At 39.4% G+C, this 27364-nt stretch overlaps 1 protein-coding gene across 1 annotated transcript in view; it reads left to right on the forward strand.

Moving 5' to 3' along the window:
- Cntnap4 (contactin associated protein like 4) overlaps positions 1-18898 on the forward strand; it is a 294082-nt gene extending 275184 nt beyond the window's left edge. The window contains exons 22-24 of the mRNA XM_021220063.1: positions 11866-12084; positions 12412-12483; positions 18165-18898. Coding sequence (XP_021075722.1) covers positions 11866-12084; positions 12412-12483; positions 18165-18358 — 485 coding nt within the window. The 3' untranslated portion in view covers positions 18359-18898. The remainder of the gene's footprint in view (positions 1-11865; positions 12085-12411; positions 12484-18164) is intronic.
- The last annotated feature ends 8466 nt before the right edge of the window (positions 18899-27364 follow it).

The raw sequence follows: 27364 nt of genomic DNA on the forward strand, positions 1-27364 counted from the left end.
CACCTACATCTTCATTATGAGACCAAGTCAACAGCTGTAAATAGCAGCAGTGACAAAATTGTAGCGATAATCCAGCCCACACTCATTTTAGCTGTGGGGCTCATTTCTTCCCTGTTACTTCATGACTCTGTGCTATGGGGCAAATAGATGAGGAGCAATGAGACCCCAAGACAAAGCCATGATGAGGCGCAGAGGAGGTACCAGGCAATAGAGCCACACCCTGAGCTGAGGACAGTCTGTTGAAAACCTTACTTGATAAGCAAACTCAAAGAGGTCTTCCACTGAACCTAAGTGTACATGGGTAATTCTATTCATACAACTTACAGGTTAGTATCCCATAGTGTAAAAGTGTGTCCATCTTTCAGATTGCATTATTATTATAATATATTCTGTCATTGAGAGGAAGCATGAATCAATATCGCATTCTGGATATCAAAAAGATATATTAAGAAGGGTTTTGTGCATGGTAGTCCTCAGACAATAGTTTAAACTAATAAAAAATCAAATGAATAAAAATCCTCCCAATTTCAAGAGCTTTTGGTTCTATCGGATTATGAAATGAGGAATATATGTAATCTGCAGAACATGTGACAAACATATTAAGTTATGAACAATATTGACACCATATTTTGCCTTCAAATTTAACACCAGGATTTCTGATAAAATACTTTTGAGAATAGACATATGTTAAATATATTATAAAATAATTCAGACATTCAGATGCATTCTGTGAGGAGGATTGTCTTAACAAAGCTGTAGAATGACATTTGTTTTCCCTTTTCAGATGGATGTAGGATAGTCATATGGAATTAACGATGTTAATGTTTTTTATTCAAATTGATTATTACTCAAATGTATGTCATTCATGTTGAAAAATTTTGATTAAAATCCAAACTGAGCTTTGAGCTTCATAACTTAAATCAATGTATTCTCCCAGAAGTATAAGTGATTATTTATTTAGCGTGTACCTTAGGTATGGATCTAGAGAGAGGACTAATCATTTGTGATTCAAAGGCAATTAGTAACTTGTAGTCAAACTTTGTGTGGCAAATGAATTCATTATAAAATGTTAGAGTGCATAATAGTATATTCTAGTATAATATATTAAGTTATCACAAAATAGATTAACAAGCTGGTTAATGAAGTTATTAGTTTTCCAGAGTGTTGCTCACTTTTGAAGCTATGTGTTGTTTTGATAGAGGTCTTTTGAGAAACAATTGCCAAGAAGAGAGTAAACATGGGGAGATTTTTATTTAGAGAACACTGCAAGAGAAAAGATAGAGGGGTTTGGCTGAATCATGCAAACTCAGAAGGAGTTTGAGAAGTTATGCAACTTTCATTTCAAGTGCAAAGACTGGGGTTGAAACAGAAGTCTGTTCTACCACTGTACGGTCTAAAAACACCCGCCTGAGTCTTTTGGGTGCTCTTGAGTCCAATCAGAGGAGCCCCATTATTGGGCAAAATTAGAATACATGCTGTTTCTAGTCCTTGGCCAGGAGTGGTCCATGAGAAGCATCACATTGTCGTAGGTTTGAAGTAGACTGAGAAGCCTGGCAGTTAGAGTCTAGCTGAAGATCTCTGAGGCACATTTTCATGGGTTCATATTCATCAAATATGCTTTTTGGTTTGGTTAGTCCATTTGTCTCATTGGTTCATATATTAGTTCAACACATGCTTTGTAATTATCTGCTGCATATACAGAGCCATGATCAGTGAGGTAACCATCATGCCTGTACTTTTAGAGCTTATAGGAAGATGTTTACAGTAATTGTAGCATGTTCTTGTGTATTTAATTGAACATAATATAACCTAGTTGTGATTTACATGAAATGAGCCCATTTCTTTCCAAATTAAAATGTATTAAAATACTTATTTTTAAAACAATGAATTCAGAACATTTCTTGAAAGAGGCAGAATTTAAAATCAACATATGTTTGTTTAGTTACATTTTGTCTACATTTTCAACCAAAGCTATTGAGCATTTACTTCTTTGATGAAAGCACAGGAAAACAGAAAATTCTATTATCTCTGGAGTTTCTTTAATGTTCTTTTAAAATTAGGATGGAATACTGTCATTGTTCAATATTACTAGTAGATACTAAACAAAGTGGGGAAGCTTTAGAAAGTCATATCAAATTGTTCCACGAATAATCTAGTAACTATTTCTAAGTTCCAATTATACTTAAAACATAAAGGGACTCAATAACTCTAGGAAAAATAGTAGATTTTAAACTATGGGAGGAGGATTAAGGTCTTATCCAGGACACTCACTTCAGATAGGTCCATATTGATAGATCCTATCCCATTTGCTTTTTCAAATCCATCAATTTCAGTAAAGACTTGAGATATATGCCTGGATAACTGTATGTGTTAGATGTCTATTGAAATGAGAATCCAGTGCCTATTCAGTTCCTTCTGAGGAATGGCTTATGGCTATGTGGTATCATGTCTCATTGCTGTCTTCTCTCCCCCCCCCCTCCCTGTGGCTACAGAGCCAAGAAGTATACCTACTGCCAGGCAGATTTAGGCCAGATATAAATACAGTTTGGTCAGCAAGGGAAAGTGAGTTTATCAAATGTCTCCAGAAGAGGTTTAAGAGCAAGGAGCGATGTGCAGGACTCCTTTATGCAAAACTTACTTCACCAGCCAGAAGTGTGAAATGTGGTGACCTAGATAACACAAGGACACTGACTTCATTAATAAGCTGTGTGGTAACTCTCAAATAATGACTAGTTATTTTTAAATCAAATTGAAAAAGGAAGTGCAAGTTAGAATAAGGAAGATACAAAGACCAAGAGTTAGTTTTGAGAATTCATCAGTTCTATAACCTATAGGACTTTAAATGGCAGACTGACTTCAAGGCTGTGTGTCCTTGTCCGATGAGGGTCAGTTACAGAGGGTCTTTTATGTCATTGAGAGCTGGCTTTTGTTAGACACTCATAAACACCATTTTTCCTAATCCTGTTATGTGACTGGAGCTGAGATGCATCATGTCACAATACCCAAGGGACAGTCGTGATGCCAAAAGAAACACATTTCCTGATTGTAATTATAGAACAAATGATAAGATGGAAATTGGGGCTTTTTGTCAGAGCATATAATCATGAGTAAGTGGTTCCTGTGGGATGGGCAAGCACACTTCTCCCAGTGAGCTGTCTCACTCAGTGCTACCATTTGGCTGTCAAGCACCATAAAACTTAGAACTCTGCTTACACTTCAAAAAAATCCCAACTGCGGAAGTGAAAGTCATTGATCCAAAAAGCATATCATATCAGGAAACCTGATAAAAATCTAGAAACCTGGTGAAAAAAAAATACATCAAAACAATTCTGAAATAGAAAGGAAAGAGGCATTGTTTAATTATGAGCATGCTTTAATGTGTCTATACGAGGAATACCTGAACAAATAAAGCTATGATGTGCCAGTTAAGATAAAGTCTTAGTAAACTTATTAAAGTGTGGCTAGGGGAGAGTAGGAAGTGTTGGCCAGAGTGTAGAGTGTGGACACAGTATTGTTGCCATGGAGAGAGGGCACATCCATTGATAGGAGATACTTAATGGTTTAGTCCAGTAATAAGCTTTACGACTGGTTAGAGCATTAGCAATTGCATTTGTCATTGCTGCCTGTTAAGTATAATGGAACAATAGATATGGAACAAAAGATAATGTTTGTACCAATAATCACTTATTCCTGAGTTTTTCCTGAAAGTCAGGTTAGTTAGCACTGACAGAAGAAAAAACAAGTTGTTATACTTCAGATTCAATCCTGAAGAAGAGAGAGGAAAACTGACCCCTTTCATTCTCATATTTCCTGTGAGATGCAAGCAGGCCATATCTTTATTAAGCATGTTGTTCACAATTTTCATAAGCTCCCATGTAAAAGAGAAAGAAAAGATGTCAGGAGTGTGTACCTCCCTTGTGGAGGACCCAAGTTTGGTTTCCAGTATACACATCCAGAGATACAGCGCCCTCTTCTTGCTCCCATGGTCACTGTACTCATGTGCACATACCCACATGCATACATACACAATGTATATACATAGTTAAAAAGGGTAAATGATTTGTCAAAAAATTCCCTAAGTTAAACATTTATGAGGAGATTTTATAATAAGAGATTTCTCTGAGATGTAATTAATCAAAGAAACATGTAGGCATAAATTGTTTTGATAATTCATTAAGCTTTTATTGGATTACAATTATACCACATTTTAAAAAAAAATCTCCTAATTAAGATAATCACATAATCTTAAAGTTGCATAAAACTTCTCATGGGAATTTATGCCCTTGTTTTGAATAATGATGTAATTTAATTCATTGTAAAAACTCAAAAAAAAATCACTACTCAAAGACTGGATGAGGTTTATAATTGGTCTTTGTTGTTTTGTATGTCAAATGTGTAACTACATATGAAAATCGGCATCGGTATTCTGTTAGTGATTAAGGATGATGGTGGAAAGGTAGGTTGCAATTCATGGTTCTGCCTCTGCTGGGTTGTGCCTCCTTTATCTTTTTGTGGCCGAGTTCTGAGACCTGCTTGTGGGTTTCTTTCTGTGTTAGAAGAAATTTGAAAAACCTGCAGATCGCCTTCACTCTACTCAACTAGGCAGTTGCTTTAGTATGTTTACAGGTGACAACCCTTAAGGATCTTTGATCTCTTCTGAGCCTGTAGACCGGGAAAATACACTTGGATTTAGGCAGTGACATTTAGATCAGGTCTAAACAACCAAACCGAAACAAAACAAAACAAAACAAAACAGAACACCATGTGGTCTAAGCATATCTATTCTGTCTTCCAAGGGGATATTCAGGAAGGTTTAAATGTTCATTCCAAGGATATATTAGGTAAAAATCTACAAAGCCAAGGAAGTATACTCAAACTTTCTTAGAAAAGTTGATTTCATTTTTAGATGAAGATGCTAGTTCAGTTTCAGTTATGTGTCTATGTGTGCATGTGTATGCATGTGAACCTATGTGCGCACAAAGGTTAGAGGATGGGATCACTGAAGGGGTTTGCAGCCCCATAGGAAGAACAACACTATGAACCAACAAGATCCCCCCAGAGCTCCCAGGATCTAAATCACCAACCAGAGAGTACACATGGAGGGACCCATGGCTCCAGCCTAATATGTAGCACAGGATGACCTTGTTGGGCATCAATGGGAGGAGAGGCCCTTGGTCCTGTGAAGGCTTGATGACCCAATATAGGGGAATGCCAGTGTGGGAAGGCAGGAGTGGATGGTTGGGTGGGGAAATGCCCTCATAGAAGCAGGGGGAGGAGGGAGGGGATAGGGGGTTTAGAAGGAGGGGATCAAATCCTCTGGGGATGTAGTTACAGATGGCTGAGCTATCTGACCTGTGTGCTGGGAACTGAACTCCAATCCTCTGCTAGACCAACACGTGCTCTTCAGTCCTGCTCTGTCTCTCCAACCGGAATTAGATTTCTCAAAGACACCAATTTTGCACATCTATGTCCAGTGACACTTAAGATGAGATCGGCTCTTCTGAAGTGAAAGAGCATTAAGGTTCTCGAGAAAGCTGCCTACAAGTAACTTTTGTATGAATTGGGCTGTCAAGTTTCACATCTGCAAGCAGTAGGTTTGTGTGTGCCTGGAGATTTAACTTCTCCTTTGTCCCCATAGTTTTTGGCATCTACCTTGCCATTTGCTTTCACATTCACGGCTGCTTTTGTTTTTGGTGTAAATATATACAGGAGCAAAAAACATCTGCTTGTTCTAGCCTTGGCTGCTCCTGTGAGCTCCTGTGATTCATGACACCTCTTTCTGGCAATCCTTCCTTATCTTTATCTTACATATGAAAGTTATTGAAATCCTCTTTGAAGCTGCCCTCCCCCTCTTTCTACAGAAGACATTATAAACTACTTGCGTTTATTCTTGTTTGAGTTCTTAGACTTTTAATTCGCAGTAGGTTATGAGAGCCATGAGGAATTTTATAAAGCACTCCTTGTCATTGTTCTTACACTGACTGCCATATCTTCCTAGAAACACCCCTTTCTCTGTAATAGAAAAGCACTCCATCAAATCCTAATTTCCTGGAACTCAATTTTTCTTGTAGGCTGTTTGTTAAATGATTTCTTCTTCACATAAGCAGAAGTTCCTCCCTTTGTTGGCATATACAATCGAGGCTTATTTTTTTAATAGGGAAGACTGCCCCAAACGTCTTGAGTCACTTGAGGACTTTTATGACTAGAAACAAGAGCTGAAAAGGTTTGTTCTCAATTCTCTCCTCTACCTTCACTTCTCTAGTCCTTCACACTGAGTTGGCACTGTAGGAACCAAATAATGGCAAAGAAATAGATTTTGCTCATTGACATTGTTAGAGTAGTTGTCGGAACATAGGGGGGATGTGGAGACTTTTCTAAGGCTTGCGAGAAACCTCAGTCTACTCCATTTATGTTGTCTCACAACTGGACTGAATTCTGAGAAGAAGAATGCCAAGTCCCTAGAAGTTTCTTCCCATGCCCAATTCTAATGCTAACCCTTCTACCAGAGGTCCCGAAACAGGGAGTTTTTGGTTTTAGTTGAATAGAAAGGTCATGTCTGGATGGAAGAAATCCAGTGGGTTCTCTATCTAAGGGCTGGAGTATCTTTGAGCTCTCCTGGAGAATTGTCATGTAGAGCATTTGAATTTTACAGATTCTTGGGAATGTGGGGCTTACCAAGGCCTCTAGACTATATGTGTAAAGATCAGTACCAGAGCATCCTAGTTTGCATGTTTTCCCTGTTTCTCAATGAGCTTCTATTTGATACATTTCCATTTTGTTGTGAGGAGTGGTTTCTTCTGACAGCTTAGGACAATGTGACACTACAGGGGGGGGGGCAGACTCCTGTGTGACCTACAGTCTCTGGGTTTCAACTATCTGAGGCAGGAAGTAACTGGGCACTAGCAAGCAAAGGAAAACAGAATTAAGTTTTGGGTTTGGGGCTCTATGCTTAACACATTCAGGGGCATCTGTTCCCTTTCCCTCTTGGTTAATACTTTCAGGAAACACCCAGAGTTTGCAGAATGCTGTAAAAAGTACCCAATGTTGTTTTTAACTAATCTGCCAGACTCCTCTCAATCCACTCAAGCTGACAGTCACAATTAATCACCCAAAGGGATTCAACTTCTAGGAAAACAGAATTAAAAAAAAACAAAAAAACAAAAGCAAAAACAAAACAAAACAAAACAAAAAAAACCCCAACCATCAACATTCTCTACATAAGTTAAGCTATTTAAGAAGACAGGCAACACAGATTAAACACAGTACATGTAATTGAAGTCAATTTTAGTAAAACCAAAGCAAAATGAAACAAGGAGCTAGAAGAACTGACTGAAAATTAAACTCGATAAAGTGGCCTACATTGACACTTGCATTCAGCTCCTAGAAGATGAAGGGGAAGGAAAATGCTCCTAGAAGATAAAGGGGAACAGAAATAAGTTGTGGTTGGTTAGTGGATGATAAAGTAGAATAGACTTGCAGAAGTTGCAGAGGAGACACGGGAAGAATAAAGTCCATCCCAAAAGGGTGTAGACCAAACAATAGTCATGTGAAAATTCTCAAGCTAATTTAAAATTGCGCGTATTAAAAAGGACTTGCTCTGTGGGGCTGGAGAGTTTGCTCAGGAGTGAAGAATAGTTGCTGCTCTCTTCAAGGACCTGAGTTTAGTTCCCAGCATCCACACTGGGCAGCTCACAGCCGCCTGTAACTCACGTTCACATCTCCACATGCAGACACACACCTACACATAACAAAAGATAATAAAGGTAAATGTGTTTTAAAAAGAAAGGGTTTACTGATTTACTGTGTCCTCTGCAGAATATTGAAAGAAAATAACCCAGGGAAAGCAAAAGATAGACTCACAGGAGTATCAGATACATTGAAAAGAAGAAATAGAGTCAGATGTTTAGTAGAGTCAGATGTTTAGTAGTGACCTCCACACACAAAGGGGAAAACACCCCCATAGAAAGAGGCATTGTCACAGTCAGCGCAAAAGGCAACCCAATCCCTAGTCAACACACATTCAGTGGAATGTCCAGGTTACTTACTGCGTAGAAACATCACTAGATTCTATTCCCATGTTTATTATGTGTCTTCTCACTAAAGTGTATACTCTAACAGCAGGGGACTCCTTTCTCCCTTCTTAGTTCTGACAATAATAAACAGTAAAGGATTAACTACCCATTTTAAGCTTGAGAGGGATAAGTTTTTATACAGCAATTCCACTGATAAAAATATTTTCACTTCCTCATATGAGGCATCTTTTCACTAGGGAAATAAATCTTTACTATATTTTTTTTGGCACAAAACTTAAGAATATTTAAAAAGCTTCCATAACTTTTATTCAATGTGTGAACATGGTAGAAAATATGAAAAGTATTGGTATTAACATATATGCCATTTTTAGAAATCATCGAAGTTATAAAATGTTCCGAACATAAAATATTCTTAAAATAAAATTTCTTTTTTTATTTTTATAAATATCTGTAGGTCTGAATTTATGGTTGTCCAGCTGAGCATGGGCAGTTTGTTTTAGGAATCGGGTGCACACTCAAGTCTGTAGATGGCCTAGTGACTCATAAAATGTGAGGTTATTAATATATAGCCTGCATATGCCACCCACATATTTGTTGTCATGCCTGGGTTACTCATAATGCCTAAGACAATGGAAATGCTAGGCAATTAGTCATTATACTCTATTGTTTCATGAATAGGGTCAAGGAAATATGTGCCATATTAGGCATAGTCTCTTTTTTTTTTCCAGTGGGTGAATGGCCTTTATAAATAAAAAATACACATAATTTGAAGCATAGTTATGTCATACTTTACATCCTAACTTGTGAAGGTTGACATGCCTTACTAATAAATATTAAATCTGACTTTATTTTTAAATTTTTTTTTACTTCTTTTCATTTTTGAGATTATATTAAAATTACACTTTACCCTTTCCATTCCTCCCTCCAAATTCTTACATCTATCCCTCTTGGCTCTCTTTCGTATTCATAGTATCTTTTTAGCTAGTTGCTATAGCATGCATATGTGTATATAAGTATAACCTGCTCAGTCTGTACCGTGTCAGGTATATGTATGTTTTCAGGGATGAACATTTGGTATTAAAAAGATAGTCTGGGTCTGTGGTTACTTTGATGTGAGAATGTGGAACTCACAGATATTGAGGGTTCGTACATTTGTCAGTGTGACTGGAGTGATGGGAGACCAAAAGATTTTTGTTTCTCTGTGGTGAAACAACTTAACATCAGGCACTGAGGGCTAAGAGAAGTTCCTTTTAGCTTCCAGTTCCAATCATGGAGTCGTCAAGGCAGGATCTTGAACCAGCTAGGCATTTCACATCTACAGTAAAGAGCAGAGATACCACAAATGTGAGCATGGGCATTAGCCTGCTTGCCTGTGATCATCACAATCTCTGTACTCTCATACAGATCACTGCCCATGCCTAGCAAAACGTCCTACCCACAGTAGGCTGGATCTTCCTGCATCAATTACCTTAATTAAGACAATCCCCCGTGGACATGTGCCTAGATGAACTTGATCTAGATAATCCTTCACTGAGACTCTCTTCACAGGTGATTCTTAAGTTGTGCCGAGTTGACAAACGATCACAAGGGTCAGTGATATAAATCTCTGGAGCTCTTGATCTCCTGTGTGAGCCACAGAGTGATAAATGTTCACTGCTATCCATATCTAGGGAGGAGAACCGGAGAATCAGGTCACAGCCTCCCAAGGCAGAATATTTGGGCCCAGATAACTGTCCTCTGAGGCTGTTACGGCAATATCTGTGCATGTACAGCAGCTGGATTCCTATTCCTTCTGTCCTTATTCCAAGAGTGAGCTCTGTTGAGCCTTTCCACCGCTACTGTTAGGGTCTCTCAGGTTAATGAACAGAGGATTTTAAGTATGGCTAATTAAGAAGGAGATGATGAACTCTTCTGGAAATGATTAAAGGCCATAACCAAAAAGTGATGCTGTGTCCCTAATCTCCAGGATTCTTTTTATAGAGAATGAGTCTCATAATAGGAAACCTTTCATCAATGTTATTTTTTATCATTAGATATAAAATGTGAATGAAAATGGAGCCAAAAGAAAATGGTCTTCAGAAACCTAGCTATTACAAGAAATGACAGGCTCAGAATTGAGATGCCCAGAGTTACTTAAAAAAAAAATAATGTTCAAGCCCAGATAGCCCTCAAAGCAACAACAACAAAAGACATTGCTGGAGATACCAGGACAGTGAAAGAAAGGCTGAACCATAAAGTGATCCATGAACAAAAGGAGGCTGCCATTTGAGGTTTCCAGTAGGTCTGGGGTCCAGAATATGTTGTCTATATCCCTGTAACAACAGATAGCTCATTAATAGCAATTCTGAGCCTAAGTGTCACATCTATGTGTCAGCAAAAAGATACTCCTGTGGCCACTGTGAAATTTAAATAATAAGACAAAAATCTCTTAAAACAATGTGTTTCATACACTTTAAAAGCTCCTAGTGTCTGTTACATGATTGACAGAAAAAGGCACATCTTTGTGCATACATGTACAAATGTAAGGAAAAGTGATGGTGCCATTTCTGAACCTGTTGGATGGAAGAACACATCATAGTATGATGATCTTCATACTTTAAAATGCCACAGTAAAAGCTGGGTGTGGTATATGTCTATGATCCAAGTACTTGGGAAATCAGTGCTAGAGTATCAGCTAAATAGTAACGTGAAGGCTGTCCTGCTTTATGTAAGACCTTGTCTCAAAAACCAAACCAAACCAAACCACACCACACCAAAACAAAGCAAAAACAGCTCTATAACAAATTCCCTTTGTTTCCATTTAATTCTGGTAAAGCAACTGCTATCTTTATTATTGGTTAGCTATTAAATTAGCATTGGAATTAAACTCCGATCCAGAACAGACTTATTAACATGGGAGGAGTGGTTATCTATTCATGGAGGTCACAAGTTTATTTCTTCATAAAAGGCTACCACTGAGACAGAAAGCGTTGTGCTACGAAGGTCCTAATGCAGGACATGAATAAGGAGACATCCTAATACTTTTGGATTTTGGCCTCCACAACATGCTGGTGTTAGTCTCCTGGAATGTTCAGAGGGAGTCACGTGGCATCAGAATCTCCCAGCTGGAGGACCTTCTTGGGTTGGGCAGTTGCCAGGGGAGTTTCAAAGGCCAATTTTCCCTCTAGCTTTGGTTATTTTCTTGGCTTGAGTCTCAAAAGCTGAGCAGAACTAATCTCTAAGCCTAGGACACATATCTTGATATCGATCGCACACAATAAATATACTTTGATCTATTCTAAAATGTCAGTGGCTAAGATGTGGCTCTCGGAAGGGTAGCTGTCTAGCATGCACAAAGTCCTTGGCTCCATCCTCATTGACAAATAAAACCAGGCATGGTAGTACACTCTGGTAATCTGAGAACGTGGGTGATAGAGGCCGGGAAACTCAAAAGTTCGAAGTAATCCTTGATAGTGTATGGAGGCTGAGAGTAGCCTGGACTTCATGCTACCCTGTCTCAAAGGAAGGAAAAAAAAAAAAAAAAAACAAAACCAAAAAACAAAAACCACTGTGAAATCATGTGACCCCTCATCCATTCGGACTGTTTTGATCATCTGCAGAAACTGCAGTGTTCTTAATGAGCCATGCTTGCGAACTTTCTTCATTAACCCTGAAGTCTCAGCACTGCTAACAGAAAGATGCAGCTGATCTATTTCTCTCAGTAAAGACAGAAGAGGTGGCAGTTGGACATACATGTCTTGCTGTCGTGTCCATGGATGCAAGGTATCGGATGCCTTGCATTACCGCCTTTCCTGTTGGCCGCTCTTAATCACATTGTGCTGTTTCTTTGTAGAATACAGTGATGTCGACCAGGAGACCGCACTGGCTGCAGCCCATGGCTTCACGGGCTGCCTCTCTGCGGTGCAGTTCAGCCATATTGCACCTCTGAAGGCTGCTCTGCAACCCGGTCCCCCAGCCCCTGTCACCGTGACAGGGCATGTGACTGAGTCCAGCTGTGTGGCCCCTGCTGGCACTGATGCTACATCCAGAGAAAGGACACATTCATTTGCAGGTGACTTAAAGATTCTTTCCCTCCTCAGACTTGTTTTGAGTGGGCATTGTCTTAGTTCTGTTGTGATTTTTTTTCAAGATGGCTTCTGGGAACGGCTTTTTTTTTTTTTTTTTTACTCTCTTCCACCCATCCTTTCCTAGAGTCTTGATTCCATGCTCGTTTGCAGTTGACATTGTTAAAATTGAGAACTGTGGGGACCCCCCCCCCCATACACACACACACACATTCGTCTCTATGATTTTGGTCTGGTTAGAAACTTGAATCCTTCAGCACTTCCTCCTCTTGCTTGGGTGAATCACCCTGTCCCTTTTTGTGCCTTTACCGTAGATCACTCTGGAACGATGGACGACAGAGAACCCCTCACTCATGCAATCAAAAGTGACTCTGCAGTGATCGGAGGTAGCTGGGATGCATGAGTGACCTTTTGGGTGGGGTCTTATTATTATGACCATAATACTGAATATAAGTCTCAGAAAACTATCTATGAAGAATCCATATATTTTCACTGGGGATGTTGTTCAGTGGTAGCATGCCTGGCCAACAAGCATGAGGTCTTAGGTTCAATTCCCAGAACGGGGGAGTGGGAATGGCTTACATATCTCAATTGCCATACAATGAATCTTAGCATTTTTTTTTACACTTTTATTCTTGATTATTTCACGCATGTACATAACGTATTTTGATGATGTTTATTTTCTATTACTCTCTCCTACCTTCTCTTACCCCTCTTAGTCCATTCCCACTGAACCCCTTTACAGGGAGCCCCAACCCTATTTTCTTGCCTCTTGTTTTGTGTGAGCCACTGTCATTAAGTTTTAATTAGGTTACCCGAACAAGCATAAGTGGAAGGTTATCTACTAGGCCACGGGCAACTTTCCATCAACTACAGTACTGAGGAGAGCAACTCCCCTACTCCTAGCAACCATTAAGAGCCAAAAGCTCTCAGGAAGGGGTGGAGCCTCTTGGCTAGACTCCCATCCTGGATGGATACCTTTGATGGACAAGAGTGGGTTCACAGACTCACTCTTATGCACACCTTTCCAGGCACCGAATTTGAAGAAGGGGGCGGTCTATAACGTTCACTGGGATGGTCTCATAGAATCCTCCTGAATTCTAGGGATCCTTGGAAATTTTCTGTGTCCATGTGGATAATCTCACTGAAGCATCACACTCCAAGATCAGTTACTAAGCTGTGTAAAAATGAGCAGTATTTAGCTTAAAGCCATAGGGACTGCTTCGTGTGCATTTATTTCCTTAGACGCATCATTGCTTCTTGCAAGGGCCCGTGTGAAAGCAGGGAAATTTGAGATTAACGTTAGGTGTGTATTCATTTTGTGTTTCTTTAATGCTTACTAACGTAGGTATTTCGTTGTTCAGACACACCTCTAAAAGAATACTGCACTTTCGGTTTGTATCAAAGGGTAGGTTAATAGGTTGAAAGTGGTTCATAGTAAATTTAAATTGCTGAATTCACACAAAGAAAACTTTAAAAAGATCTTTACTGTGACAGCATCTTCTCGGAGGTATATGTTATTTAAAACCAAACTCAGAACTAAAGCTTTTTCTTCCTGATTAGTGCTCGTCAAAGGCTATTAATCAGAGCACTGAAATGTTAAGTGCCTTAACATTTCTCTGCACTCCGAATATCATATGGATGCATAAAATAAATAACCATTCAGCCTTATATCCAGATAATGTGATAATTCATATACTTGAGAAACTTTTATGTGGCCCTCATACTTGATTCGCTTACTAATGTGTTTTAAATATGTTATTTTTTAATTGTGTATGTGTGGGGTGTGTGAACTGTGAAGTTGTCAGTGCTGGTTGGTTTTGCTCAACTTCACAAAAACCTAGTCAGTCTTGATTAGGAAAATGCCTTCATAAGACTGGTCTACAGGCAAGTCTGTATTGCATTATCTTGTTTGGTTATTAATGTGGATGGGTCCACTCCACAGGACACAGTACCACCACCACTACCACCCCTGCAGGTGGTCCTGAGTTACATAAAAGCAATAGCCTGAGAAAGCAAGGAGGAGCAAGCTGGCAAATAGCATCCTTCCATAACCTCTGCACTGGCTCCTGCCTCTAGGTTCCTCCCTTGAATTCCTGCCCTGGCTTCCCTCATTGGTGGAAAGTGACCTTGTAAGAGTGAAATAAGCCCTTTTCTTCCCTATGTTGCTTCTGGTGATGGTGTTTTATCACAGCTATAGAAACTTAACTAAGACAGTGCCCCAGGTTAGAAGAGGGCACTGGATCTCTTGAAGCTCGTGGTACAGGCAAATGTGAGGGCTAGGGACTGAAGTCCAGTCTTCTGTGGAGAAGTATAGACTGTGAACTACCAGGGAATCTCTCTAGCCCCGGCCTTTTAAGGATTGTACTTTTAATTTTGTCTGTAATTATGTCTAAGTTTGTTTGGGGGTGGGGTATCTGTGTACTGTCTTGTACTGTCTCTTGTTTATACTTAAACTGTCTCCAGCAGCTAGACCCTTTTTTAGATGGTAAATAATAACAGTCAAATATTCTCTTTGTTATTTCTGTTCTCCCCTTAAATTAAATATCTATAAGTTAAAGATACATGAAATAGAATTCTCCTTTAATTTCCCGACAAACAAAACAACCATCCCCACTCAACCCCGTTTTTGAGTTATTAATTTAATCTTGAGTTTAGGTACTTACCAGAATAGTCTAAGGGAAACATGTTCAACAGTAAAGCCCTACTTTAAGTTCTAAGATTTGTAAGGAGCTCAATATTTAAAAGTAGGATTCTTGCTTGGACAAATTGTCTCAGCCAGTGCTCTTCTTGCCACACACAAACACACACACACACACACACACACACACACACACCACACACACACACACACACNCACACACACACACACACACACACACACACACACACACACACACACACACGGCAGAAAAAGGTTTGGCCCTCAAGGCTTACTAAGGTCCATGAAGCCAGCATGCTGCCTCATTTCGATCTTTGTGAGGATTGAGCTTTGGTAGCAGAGGAGCAGCTGGAAATGGCCACGTAAATGCGAAAGGTCTCATGCCAACCACGTGCAATTTGTCTGCTCATTCACAGCATAGGGTCCTCCACTGTAGTGTGCTGTCTGGTAGTACTGAGGTAGAGTTCTATCCTGTTGTTGTGCCAGCCAGTCATAAATCAAACCCAGTGTGTAGCCGTAGTTGATGTATTCAAATACTTTCCAGAGTAGATAATCCTCTCGTGTTCTCAGCTGTAGGTAACCATCCTCTTTGTTTATAAACAAAGTAAGTAGCATGAAAGAGGAGGATAGACTTAGCTAGATGTTTTAAACTGATGGCGCACACACGGAGTGTCCCTGGCCAGACAGTGAAGATGCAGATTCACGCAGACAGGAACTTGCATACATCGTTCCTGAGAACCACACATCCTCATGGTGCTTGAGGTATAAGAGTACAGAACAGGGCTGTTTATTGTATTTATTCTGAATATATTAAATTGCTTGTTTGGGGGACAGGTAATTTCAAGGCATTTTCCATGGCCACAAAAGACAATGACATGAAACTTGCCCCAAACTGAAAGAGATAATTCACATACTTACAGAAAAAAAACCCAAACCCAAAACCAAACCCAAACCCAAAACCAAAACCAAAACTAAAACCACAAAAAGATACAGAGTCCATCTCTGATTCAGATCATCTGGATGTCCCATCTAGACCAACATGATGATGTGATGGTGACATTTATTTTATAACTTCAGTAGGATTCTAACATATTTTATCAATTTTCACCATGTATATTTCAGAATCCCTCTCTCCGAGCTAGAAACTTTATAATAAGATGATTGAACTAGCTTTAACAACTTAATGAATTGTTTTTACAGGGACAAGAGGCAAAATATATAACAACATATGAATACTCTGATTAAATTTGTTATTGATGTGATTAAGTAGCGATACCCATTAGTAAAATTACCAAATGCATATTAGATTCATTACTATCTTTCTCTGGTAAGCCTGATGTACTCAAAAATTGGCCCATCGTCAGCAGTATTACCATGGGCCATGAAGAATCTGCTTAGTGAGTCTTACTGAGACTTCCAAATACCTTCAAGTCTTGATTTAATTTCGTTTAAAACAGCTACATTTATCTGTACTGAAGTGGAGTCTGAGGGCTTGGGATGTAGCTCAGTGGGTCAAGTACTTGCCCAGCGTGCTTGAAGCCCTGGATACCACCCATGGAACAACATAAGCAGGATGTGGGTGCACACACTAGCGATCCTGTCCTTAAGAGATGGAGGACAGGATGACCAGAAGTTCAAGGTGATCCTTAGCTACAGACCTAGTTCAAAGGCTCCTGAGATCCTTTTTTAAAGGGAAAAATATAAACAAACAAAAGGATATAGAATCTCAATTTTTACTAAGCCAAATTTGATCCATAGTTATTTTAATATTTTATATTTTTAATAACCCACATCCATAAGAGGCCCCAAACTGCATATGCCAGCTAAACCACATTAAATGGGCATGTGGCAGCTACCTAAATTCATGTATAAGACTGAACCAGAGCTTCATTGAAAATGAATTCAAGACCCATTTGGACAATGCAATGAAAGCTTATATCTCCTCTAAGATACTTACATAATGTTTTATCTTGAAAGTGCCTAGTTTCTCTAAAAGATTCTAAAAAATACTTCAAAGTGTGTGTGTGAGACACACACGCACACGTGCACATGCACACACACACACACACACACACACAACTTGCATTCATCCATTCATGTCCTCATGACAATTTTAAGGAAACTCTCAAAATCATGGTGACAAATGATAATTTTCCAAATTCTAATTTTCATTTGGTTCTTTGAACTTTATTGTTAGGATGAAATGCCATTAGGTGATTTTACTTGAATAACAGATTTACTTCATTCAGTTTAGAGAGAACCAGGAAAAGACGGGTACCCGAGCGGCAATAGTTTGCATATTAGTTGGCCTTTCAAATAAAAAAATCGGGTGACTGAAGCACAAAGGATCAGTTTAACTCATGACTCAAATGTTTACAGAGTATTTTCTGGAGTCAGGCATCACCCTTCAGCATGGACCAGACATACTTTATGAATATTTTCTATTTTAACACATGGCCCATTAGGAAGACTTGTAGTCAAGCATCAAAACTTAATGAAATGAATAATTTTTACTGTTTCATTGAGGACATCCTTAAATGAGTTTGGCTTTTGCCTGACAGTGCAATCTCTTCTGCTTCATAAAGTCAATGGCTAGTTCTCCAGTCTGATGTCCTGGTCTTTATTTGGGCTAACCACTGGACTTTCCCCTATTTTCATAATGCACCATTGGTGAAAAATTTAATCCCAGGTACCTTAGAACTCTTATGGAATACCTAATTACATCCTATGTATCCCCATCCTAGGGTGTTGTAAGGACTATCTGGGGGTCCATGTTCCACTTGAAGGATCAATCGACTGTTACCCCAAAGTTGATAACCATGGGCTCAACTAGGAATTGTAACACTTCAAATACTTACAAAGAACACAGAGTTTTGAAACCCAATATGCCTCACGCAGAAAGAATTTTAACATATTTACATTTTACTAGCACTATTTGGGTATATGACCTACTCCTCTTCAATAGTTGATGGAAAATAAGCTTCATGGAGATTGTTAGGTATTCAGTCACAAAACATGATCCTTCTAGTGCATTATGCTTAATTATAATTTTAAAAATAATTAAAATGTCTTCGTGTTTTATTATGAAGCAGCACTTGGTCATAAAATTATTTAAGTAATGCTTCCCGATGAAAGGAAACCCATGAAGCAGATCCAATATAATGCACGTTCAGGATAAATGGAGGAGACCCTGCAAAGTTGATAGAATCCCTAAGTAAACTTAATCTATTACAGAATTGCTTGAATAGAAAAGGCGAGAAGTTTTGTTGTTTCTGGTTTATATCTTACAGATGGTTGACTTCAGTGGAAAATAATATTCCCTGGACTAATTAAGCCATGAGGTTGACACAGTGTCTATTCTGATCAAGGCCCTGACTGGGTATTTCTTTTCTCTTTCCTCTGCAGGTCTGATAGCTGTTTTGATCTTTATCTTGCTCTGCGTCTCTGCCATAGCTGTTCGCATTTATCAGCAGAGAAGGTTATACAAAAGAAATGAGGCAAAAAGGTCAGAGAATGTGGACAGCGCCGAGGCGGTTTTGAAAAGCGAGGTTCATATCCAGAACGCAGTCGGTGAAAATCAGAAAGAGTACTTCTTCTGATTGGCAATGATCCTCTTAACTTGCAAGGATGAGTTCCTTTTCATAGCCAGGGGCTCTCAGAGGACGAGAACTGCTCTAACCCTGACCGTACAGGCGATGGATCTGCAGCATGGCCATCTTGCCACGTCCAAGCTCAGGATGGCTCCAGGCAGTCTCCTTTAGGGATGGGCTCCTTCTAGCCATCATTCTGTTAAGAAAGGAGCTCATGATTGGTGTCCCTTTTCAACTTCTGCACATGATCAAAGCCAAGTTTAACTTGCTTCACAACTATGGTTTTTAAATGTGGAAACTTTAGCCCTTCTCTTCACCCTGTAAAACATAAGTTCTGTTAGAGGTAAGAACTCAAATTTGGACTATAAATGGCCTTGCTTTACTTCAGACCAAATGTCCTGTTTGCTTTCGTCTTCACATGGTGTTGTTCATGAACCTGGACATGCTTCTGAGATCCTGTTTGGCTGGTGTTCGCATCTTCAATGGCTAAAAGTCTATACATAAAGCCCCTTTGCCTTTCTCTGTATTACATTCAATACATCAATAGTCTGAAAAATTGTTTTCTTGTCTTTGGCTTGTTTGTATTGCTCTTTTTCTATTTGACTCTTTTTCTGATACTTTTTAATGCATTTTGTTTTGAGTGTCTGACTTTTAAATCTGAACACACAATTCCTATATAAAAAGACTAAGAAAGTATGGCGGTTGTCGGAATGTGATGTCACGTCTCTACTGAGAGTTTCTCGTCATTATTTCATGATGACTGGTTAAGACCCTGAGCAACTGTAATTTCCCAAAGACTGTACAATGTTTTCCATTAAACCTGTCACAAAACAAGTCCCAACACAGCAAAAAATATATATTTTAATTGCAACTGTATTACCTCAAATATATGTAGAAGATGATTTCCCCAAACACTAAAGCAGTTATTCCTTAGGTTTATGTTTTTCTAGAGGTAATTGCCAAATTTTCATTGATCTCTCATGGGGATTTTCTGTGGAGTATCCTCTTGTATGTTGGAGAAGAAGGAGATAACAAGAGAGCCCAATTCCTCATTCTAATATACAGTTCTGCCACTGATATGAACTTTGCTGTGCACTAACCTCCAACCTTGTAGTCTGAGTTGTAACATGCCCCCTAGCTTGCAACGAATAGATAAAGTAATAGATATTGGCTCTCTTATCAGACTTATGCTCAAACTGTTATTCTAGTAATATCTCCTGGAGGATGATTAAGACCTCAAAAAGGACCAATAATCAGTATAATATACTCACTAGTCCACAGTGATTGGAGCATATGTATACAAAGGGAGGTGGAAGCATTTTCTTAACTTTATGAAACTTGTAACAATATGAACTTTCAGGTCAAGTGAACGAGGTAATCACGTGGAATTATCTTTGAAGTTCATAGGCCAATTAAATAAGGAAAGCACTTTGCAATTCATGTTCACCCCTTCAGGTGCCTCCAAAGTAAAAATTTAATTTCTTTGTGTGTGTGTGTTTGTGTGTGTGTGTGTAAAAGAAACTTGGGAATATATCAATTCAGCATCACTAGAATCTTGCTTTCCATGTTTTGTTGTTGTTGATGATTCTTCTTAGAACATCTGCTTTTCTTTTCCCAAAGCACAAGGTCCATATTAATGGTTCTGTTAAGTCCCTGACTGAATCGTAAAGGACCTGATTTGACAAAGGACCTTTGTTGGTGAATGGCATCTATATCTGTGTGCATATGCACAAGTGCACGCATGCACATACACAGAGAGAGACAGACTGAGAGACAGACAGACGGAGACAGACACACATGTGACAAAAGTGGTATTTAACATAGAATTAGTATCATTTGATGCAAAGAGCACAGCCCTTATAACAGTTCTGAATCCTTTAAGGTTATGATTTTTATTTAGTACCAGTAATGACCTCACCATAGCTGAAATGTGGACACTTACAGATGGTGAAGCCACAAAGTCCTCTGCGGTCTACACAGCAAGAGACATCCAATGGTTTGGATTTCCTGGTTTGTAACAAATTGTTTCCTTTTTCCTTAATAAAATGCATTTTTGAAATAAAATGCAGAATATACCTTAAGAGATTTTATATAAAAGTTTTAAATTAGGGAAATATATTGAAGTTTTTCTTTCTTTCTTATTTATTTATTTTTTCATTCATTCATTTATTAATTTTTTCATTTATTATATCCTAAATGCTGCCTCTTCCAGTCCCCCTGTCATAGAATCCCTCACCCACCCCTTTCTCTTCTGTGATGGTACCACATCCACATCAGTATCCCCTCACCCAGCACATCAAGTCTCTGCAAGATTAGGGACATCCTCTCTCACTAAGGGCAGACAAGACAGTCCTGTTGGGAAATGTTCCTACAGTCAGGCTCCAATTATTGGGGGACCCACATGGAAAATGAGCTGCACATCTGCAGACACGCAGAGACAAACAATGGCCAGGTTGGGGCCTCTCATTGAAGTACTAGGGAAAAGATTGGAGGCCCTGAAGGGGATAGGAACACCACAGGAAGACCAACAGAATCAAATAACCTCTGGGAGCTCTCAGAGTCTGACCCACCAAAGAAGAGTTTTCTTAAGCTAGTAAAAGGTGTGTGTGTGTGTGTGTGTGTGTGTGTGTGTGTGTGATGTAGATTTTAGAGGAAAATTGTGGGAACTGGTTCTCTTCTTCCATTACATAGGATCTGGGAATTGAACGTGGGTCTCTTAGGTTTGGCAATGGATACTTGTACCTACTGAGCCATTGTCCCGTCCGTATTTCTATTCTTTGAAAGGGTCCAAATATGAAAAAAGTTACAAAGGTTATTGTTAATTGTGATAATTCAATTTTCAGTATCTTTGCAGTCTTTCCTAAGAGCCGTGACCTGGTTGGCAGTTGTCTATGGGAAAGGTTACTGCATGCTTCAGATGGGTGATGTCCTTCTTCATTATCTTTTTCACTTCCTCAGAGAACTTGGCAAATGTACACTGTGTAAATTTGTATAGAGAATATGGTGTACTCCTCTCTGATTTCAAAACCCCTTGAAAAAGCTGGTATGACAGCACACTTTTAATCTATAATGAAGTAAATGGGTCCACTGGTGAGAGACAACATCTTAGTATGTAGCAAATGCCATGAAAATAGCTCTGGAAGGTCTGGAACATCACTTGGTATTAAAATTCATTTTCAAGTATTGCATTCAAACCTGTGCTTATTATATCCTGAAGATGTCAATTATAAGCACACAGGATGAAGCACAAGACAAGCAGGCGACACCCACAGGAAAGGCGAGCATTTAAAGGGTTGTTCATTGGGTGGTTCTGTCTTTTGTAATACCAGCATTGCTCATGGGACTCAACAAACACAGACCTTGTTTAAAGTGTGGATAGCTTAACTTCACAGATGAAAAAGTCCAATACAAGTATGTGAAATGATGTTCTCAGGAGGATGAAAGCAGTGTGGATGCCATTAAGCTGTGACTGAATTGTTTTCTAGAGAGTTAGTCTTAGTGTTCTCTATAGGGTTGATCTGGTACATCCAGAGTTAACCTGAAGCATCTCAATAACTCCCTTGTCTTGAGTAGCTATGAATCTAGATCTTATACATCATCTATTTTTAATGAACATCCACTGTTATTTGACAAGTCATTGTCCTTGATAAATTTGACTTTCTCCTAAAACTATTAATTTCAGGGTCCTTGACTCTAAGATAGACAATTATAATTGGAACTCATTTTTAAAAAATGTGTGTGTGCACATGTTCATGTATGTGCATGTGTAAGTATGTGAATGTATGTGGAGCCCAGAGGACTATCTCAAGTGTTCTCCTCAGGAAGGCTATCCACATCCTTTGATATGGGGTTTCTCATGGACTTTGGAGCTGAGCAGTAAGCGTAGATTGCCTGGTCAAAGTACCACAAGCATCCTTCTGTCTTTGTCTCCCTGGCCTGGGATTGCAAGTATACAACCAGCACTACTGGGAAGTGAACTCAAGTCCTTCTGCACATACGACAAATACTTTATGGACCATGGGAATCCTAGAGCATTCTATAGAAACTTTGTGAAATCTACAGCACGAGTTGTATTTGATCTATTGAATCATCAAATATCTATTTCTGGTTAGAAAGATGAATTAAACACACCTTGCACTGAAACCTGTTCAGTTGAAGATCAGTTTTCAAATCCATGTGTCAACTACAAGATGACTCCATCAGATGAATTCAATGTGTCCTACCTGCTTCCTACTTCTTTCAAAGGCAGCCTGATTGTGTGGAGGCAGGGAAGAAAAACATGATCTAGAGGCTTTGTGTTTCTATAGTGGCATGTGTGGTGGAGGAACATTCATGCATCTACAAAAGGACAGGAAATGAGGATAAAAGTAAAATGGCAAAGCATGAGGAAGTGTGATAAGAAGGTGGGATATTTGGTTCATCACGGGGGTTCCTGGAGCTCAGTTTTGAAGATTTTCAAGCAGAAATAAATCTGAACCCTGACTTGAACATTTCCCCCAGTACACTATTTTTTAAATCATTTTTTTCATCTTTTAAAACCATACTTGAATCATTATCAAATGCACAGTTGTCATTTTAAAAATCAAATAGTTTAGCAAATTTTACCAAGGACATAGTGATCCCTTTCCCATCTCCTCTCCACATCTGTTTCATCTCCTTTAATTGTCTCCTTTTAGCCCTTTCTATGTCTGTAAATAATATGCTATTGCAGAACGGGTTCTTTGGAAAGTAAATTTTGAGACAGAAATCATCACTTATAAAATTATGTAACACTCACGGGAGATGGGCTGATGTGGGGTGGGAAAGTTGGACAGTGCTTTCCTAATGATAGGGGATTGGCTGGCCCTGTAACATTACATTTTGGAAATATTCTGAGTTGGATAAAGAGGTAGAACATTAACATTACAGTATCGTGCAGGCTATTGGTGTTGACTGTGTGTTGATGATTATGAGCTTGGACCGGTGCCTCTTTGCAGCTTAGACTGTTCTTGAGTGAAGACAAAACTTACTCAAGTTGACAGTAGGCTTTCACATCCATGTAGCAGCTAAACGATGACCTCAGAAGACATCTTCAGTATGTCCTATCTGTTCTGCAGATCCTAGAGTGGTGGCAAAGAAGAAAAAAACTCAGATGCCAAATGTGTTAGTGTGTGTGTGTGTGTGTGTGTGTGTGTGTGTGTGAAGACCTGAAGAGGAGGTCCAGGACTGTCTTCCACCCAGCATTGCTCAAGTCTGCCTACTTTGGACATGATTTCTTGAAGCAGCTTCCCAAGTCCTCTGCTGAATCTCCTTTCCTGAGGGAAATATACAAGATGGGAGAGGATGGACTAAGATCTCACCCTCATTGATAACTCTAGCTGACATTTGTCTTTTTCCTGCTGCACCACCCTTGCCTCCATCCTAACGTCAACTGACAACACTGCACAGACTTGGGGCTCCCGTTATGTTATGCTCCTGATTTTCTCCAATAAGATATTGGATCTGTTTTCTAAAAGATGGATTTTTTTTTGTTTGATCAGCAACTACATCATCTGTATATTTTCCAGGCCATACTGATTAATACACTAGAGCCAAAGGTACTGCATCTGACCGAGCAGTCACAACTGAGACTTGCACATGCTTGCCTTACTAATAGGTTGCTGTCATGATCATGTCATGATGTCAAGATCAGTGAGATGACTTGAGATGCCATGAGACCCATGCATGTTTAAGCTCTTAAGGATGGCACTAGATATTGACTCTTTTCCTAGCACAAATGTTTTATGTTGGCCAATGGGACAATGGGTAATCCCATTCAGAGAATTCTACTTGATCTGATTCTATGTCAGACAACAATCACTTTAGTGGTTAAAGGACTGAAGTGGGAGAGATGCTAGCATTAGGCATGTTCAGTTCCACAAACAAACACAAACACCCTGATATAACATGAGACAAAGAAGCTCCAAAGTTGTCATCAAGTTCATTTTGTGTTGGATCTCTGCTGCTGAGCATGGGGCCTACCCTTGAGAGTAGTTTGTTTCATTCAGTGAGATCCCCTTAGATAAGATTAATTTTCCAATTGCAAGTGGCTGTCAATTGGGTTAGGGATAAAGGTGTGTGTCCACTTCTCCATTCAGCTCTGGGACCCCATCTGCTGCAGAGCTAGGTAGGCCCTGTGCGTGCTGTCACTAGCCTGGAACTCACAGAGTGCTAAACCTGTTGAGCATCAGGATCCAGGGATCTGCCCCCCCCCCCACCTTTGTGTCACTGCGATTCCAGGCTCATACCACCACACCCAGCTTTATGTGGTGTGGATCAATCTCAGGTTCCCATGCTTTCAAGGCATATACTTAAGCAGATAAGCTGACTCTCTATCCATGATTTTGGTGTTTATTAAGGTGAGAGTAAACCTGTTATCAGTGCCAACTCAAATACAGTATATAGTGTCTCTATTCTCTTTGTTTATACTATGTCCAGTTGTTGAGGGAGATGGGGGGGGATTATACCTTTGGAAAGAACTGGGAAGTCTCTAGCAGGCACACTTAGCATCATAGTAGGGACCTTCCTCCTGCAGCCATCGTTTCGCCTTCAGTCAGTAGATTCTAGATTGGGAAACTGATAGGATTTCCACTTTGGAAATACACACCTATAGGATACACACACCTATAATGCCAGAAACTGGAGGCTACAACAGGGTGGTCGTGATTTCAAAGCCAACCTGGGTTAAATGCTGACTTCTGAGGCAGCCTGAACTTTTCAGTTAGAACATATATAAAGATATGGACATGGAATAATGAAGGGATAAAAGTGGAAGAATGAAGGTTCCTGGTCATAGTTAAGTGACTGTGAGATTTTTAATTGAAACAGTAAAAATTATTTAAAACTTTGATGGTAGATAAATTGCTCAGAGAATAAAACTCTTGCCACACAAGCATGAGAACCCAAGGTAGTGCATCTTGATCCATGTAAAACCAGGTGTGGAATGCATTCCACAATCCCAGTGCTCATACAGACGCTCTCTGGCTAGGCGGCCTGATGCACACAATAATCAATAGCAGAATAAAAGAAAGAATCTGCCTCAACCTTGGTAAAGGACAAAGGCCAACACCCTAGGTTGTTCTTTAGGTTCCATGTGTATCCTGTGGCAGGCATGTGCCTACTCTTATAGAAACATGTGCCGCCTCTATGACATACCTATACACACAATAACATTAAATGATATAGGAAACAAAAAAGCCTGGCATATCATTGCCACTAAAATCTCATGGATTCAGCAAATGTTCCAATCGTGTTTAGTATATCAGAGTGTTCCAGCTCAGAGTAAAATATTGCATCTGTTGTCCTGGGTTGCCCGTTTTCTATGGTCAACCATAGAACAACATATGGTAATGGCTCCTCAAACTTGCGTGAGTCTGACACTGTATAAAGGTTGTGGAATACCATGGTAATCCTGAGAGGACACTAAAGATACTTGAGGATGCTTGCCAGAGACAAGGGCAAAGTCCAGGCTTCTTTTTGGACAAGCTAATCCTTAATATGGCTCAGTTTCTTTCTTTCTTCCTAGAAGTTTCATTTTATTTCCAATGTATATAAGCTTAAGTTTCTCCACTGCCTATTTTTAATTTCCCCCTAAGTCTTGGAAGATCCCCCCCCCCCCGAACTCCATTTAGTGCTTCTATGGACAGAGTCTCGGCTTTTACATTTTACTTTATTTTTTTTTTAAATAAATGCATTTTTAGTTCCTGGTTTATTTAACATATATCAACTCCTATCCTTTTAAAAACAATATTTTTAGTTCTCTGAGAATGTTGTTCAATGTATTTTGGTCATATTTATTCTCCCTTCCCCAATTCTTTACAGATCTATTCCACTTCCTTGCCTCTCCAACTTTGCAATATTTTTTTCTGTTAACTCATTAAGATAAATTTGTTCTTCCCAACAAATTTTGTTTGATTGTTGTTGACTTGGCAGAGCTACACTTTTAGAGGAGACCATCTCTCCTTCCAGTAGCCAACAATGACCAAGAATACCCTGATCCCAGGTAGGACTGTGTGGCCAACTCCATGCTGGGGATTATCCTGGCTTGAACTTGGGCATGTCTTTTGCACGCTGTCACCATGAGTTTATATATGTACCTCCCACTGTGTTCAGAGGACATCGATTTCTTGTAGCTGTCCACTACCCCTGGCTCTTACACTCTTTCTCTAACCTCTTCCTGGATGGTTCTGGAGCTCTGGGAGGAAAAGATTTACTATATGTGTTTCCTTTAGGGTTGAACGTTTTAGAGTCTCTTATTTCCTATGCTTTGGCCAACTATGGGTCTCGGTGATAATCACTATCTACTGCAAATTGAAGCTTCTCTGATGAGGTTGAGAGAAGCACTAATAGCACTAATTGATGTAATAATAAGTCACCAGGAGTCAGCTTAATACCAAGTTCACTTACAGAGGAAGAGTAGGTATTCCTCTCTGTTCATTTCTTTTTCTGTAAATCTTATTAGCTTTTCCAAAATTTCTTTTTATGTTCAAACTCTATTTTTCCCCCAACCTCCAGTCTTTTTTTTTTAATGTGGAGATGGGTTTCTTTTTCTTTCTTTCATAGCAAGAACCTCCCAAGTATCAGATGTGTTTTATGATCATTGTGATATGGGGGTAATGAACTTCATACTGGCTTAGAATCTATATTTTTACATGAGAGTTTCTGAAACTGACTACTTTAGCAAGGATTTCCAATCCTCGCTGTCTCCAGGGGATGAGGAGGTAGGCAAGGCAGGCCTTCAGCCCATCATCCCAGGGGTCTGATTGACTCTGGTTCTCTGTGTTGGGATTATAAGCACATATAGCCACACTTGGCTTTTCTTAGTTTTTGTTTTATAGGTTGTGGTGATCAAATTCTGGTTCTCATGTTTTCAAGACAAGTGCTTTCCTGACTGAACCATCATGCCAGCCCACTTTACTACTTTTTATATCGATGCTGTAACAAGTCCTGACAGCGTAATGATTTTCCACTGGATGAATTTCTCATCTTGCAAGTCTA

Source organism: Mus pahari, chromosome 20 (assembly GCF_900095145.1).
Source record: "Mus pahari chromosome 20, PAHARI_EIJ_v1.1, whole genome shotgun sequence".
NCBI classification, from domain to species: Eukaryota; Metazoa; Chordata; class Mammalia; order Rodentia; family Muridae; genus Mus; species Mus pahari.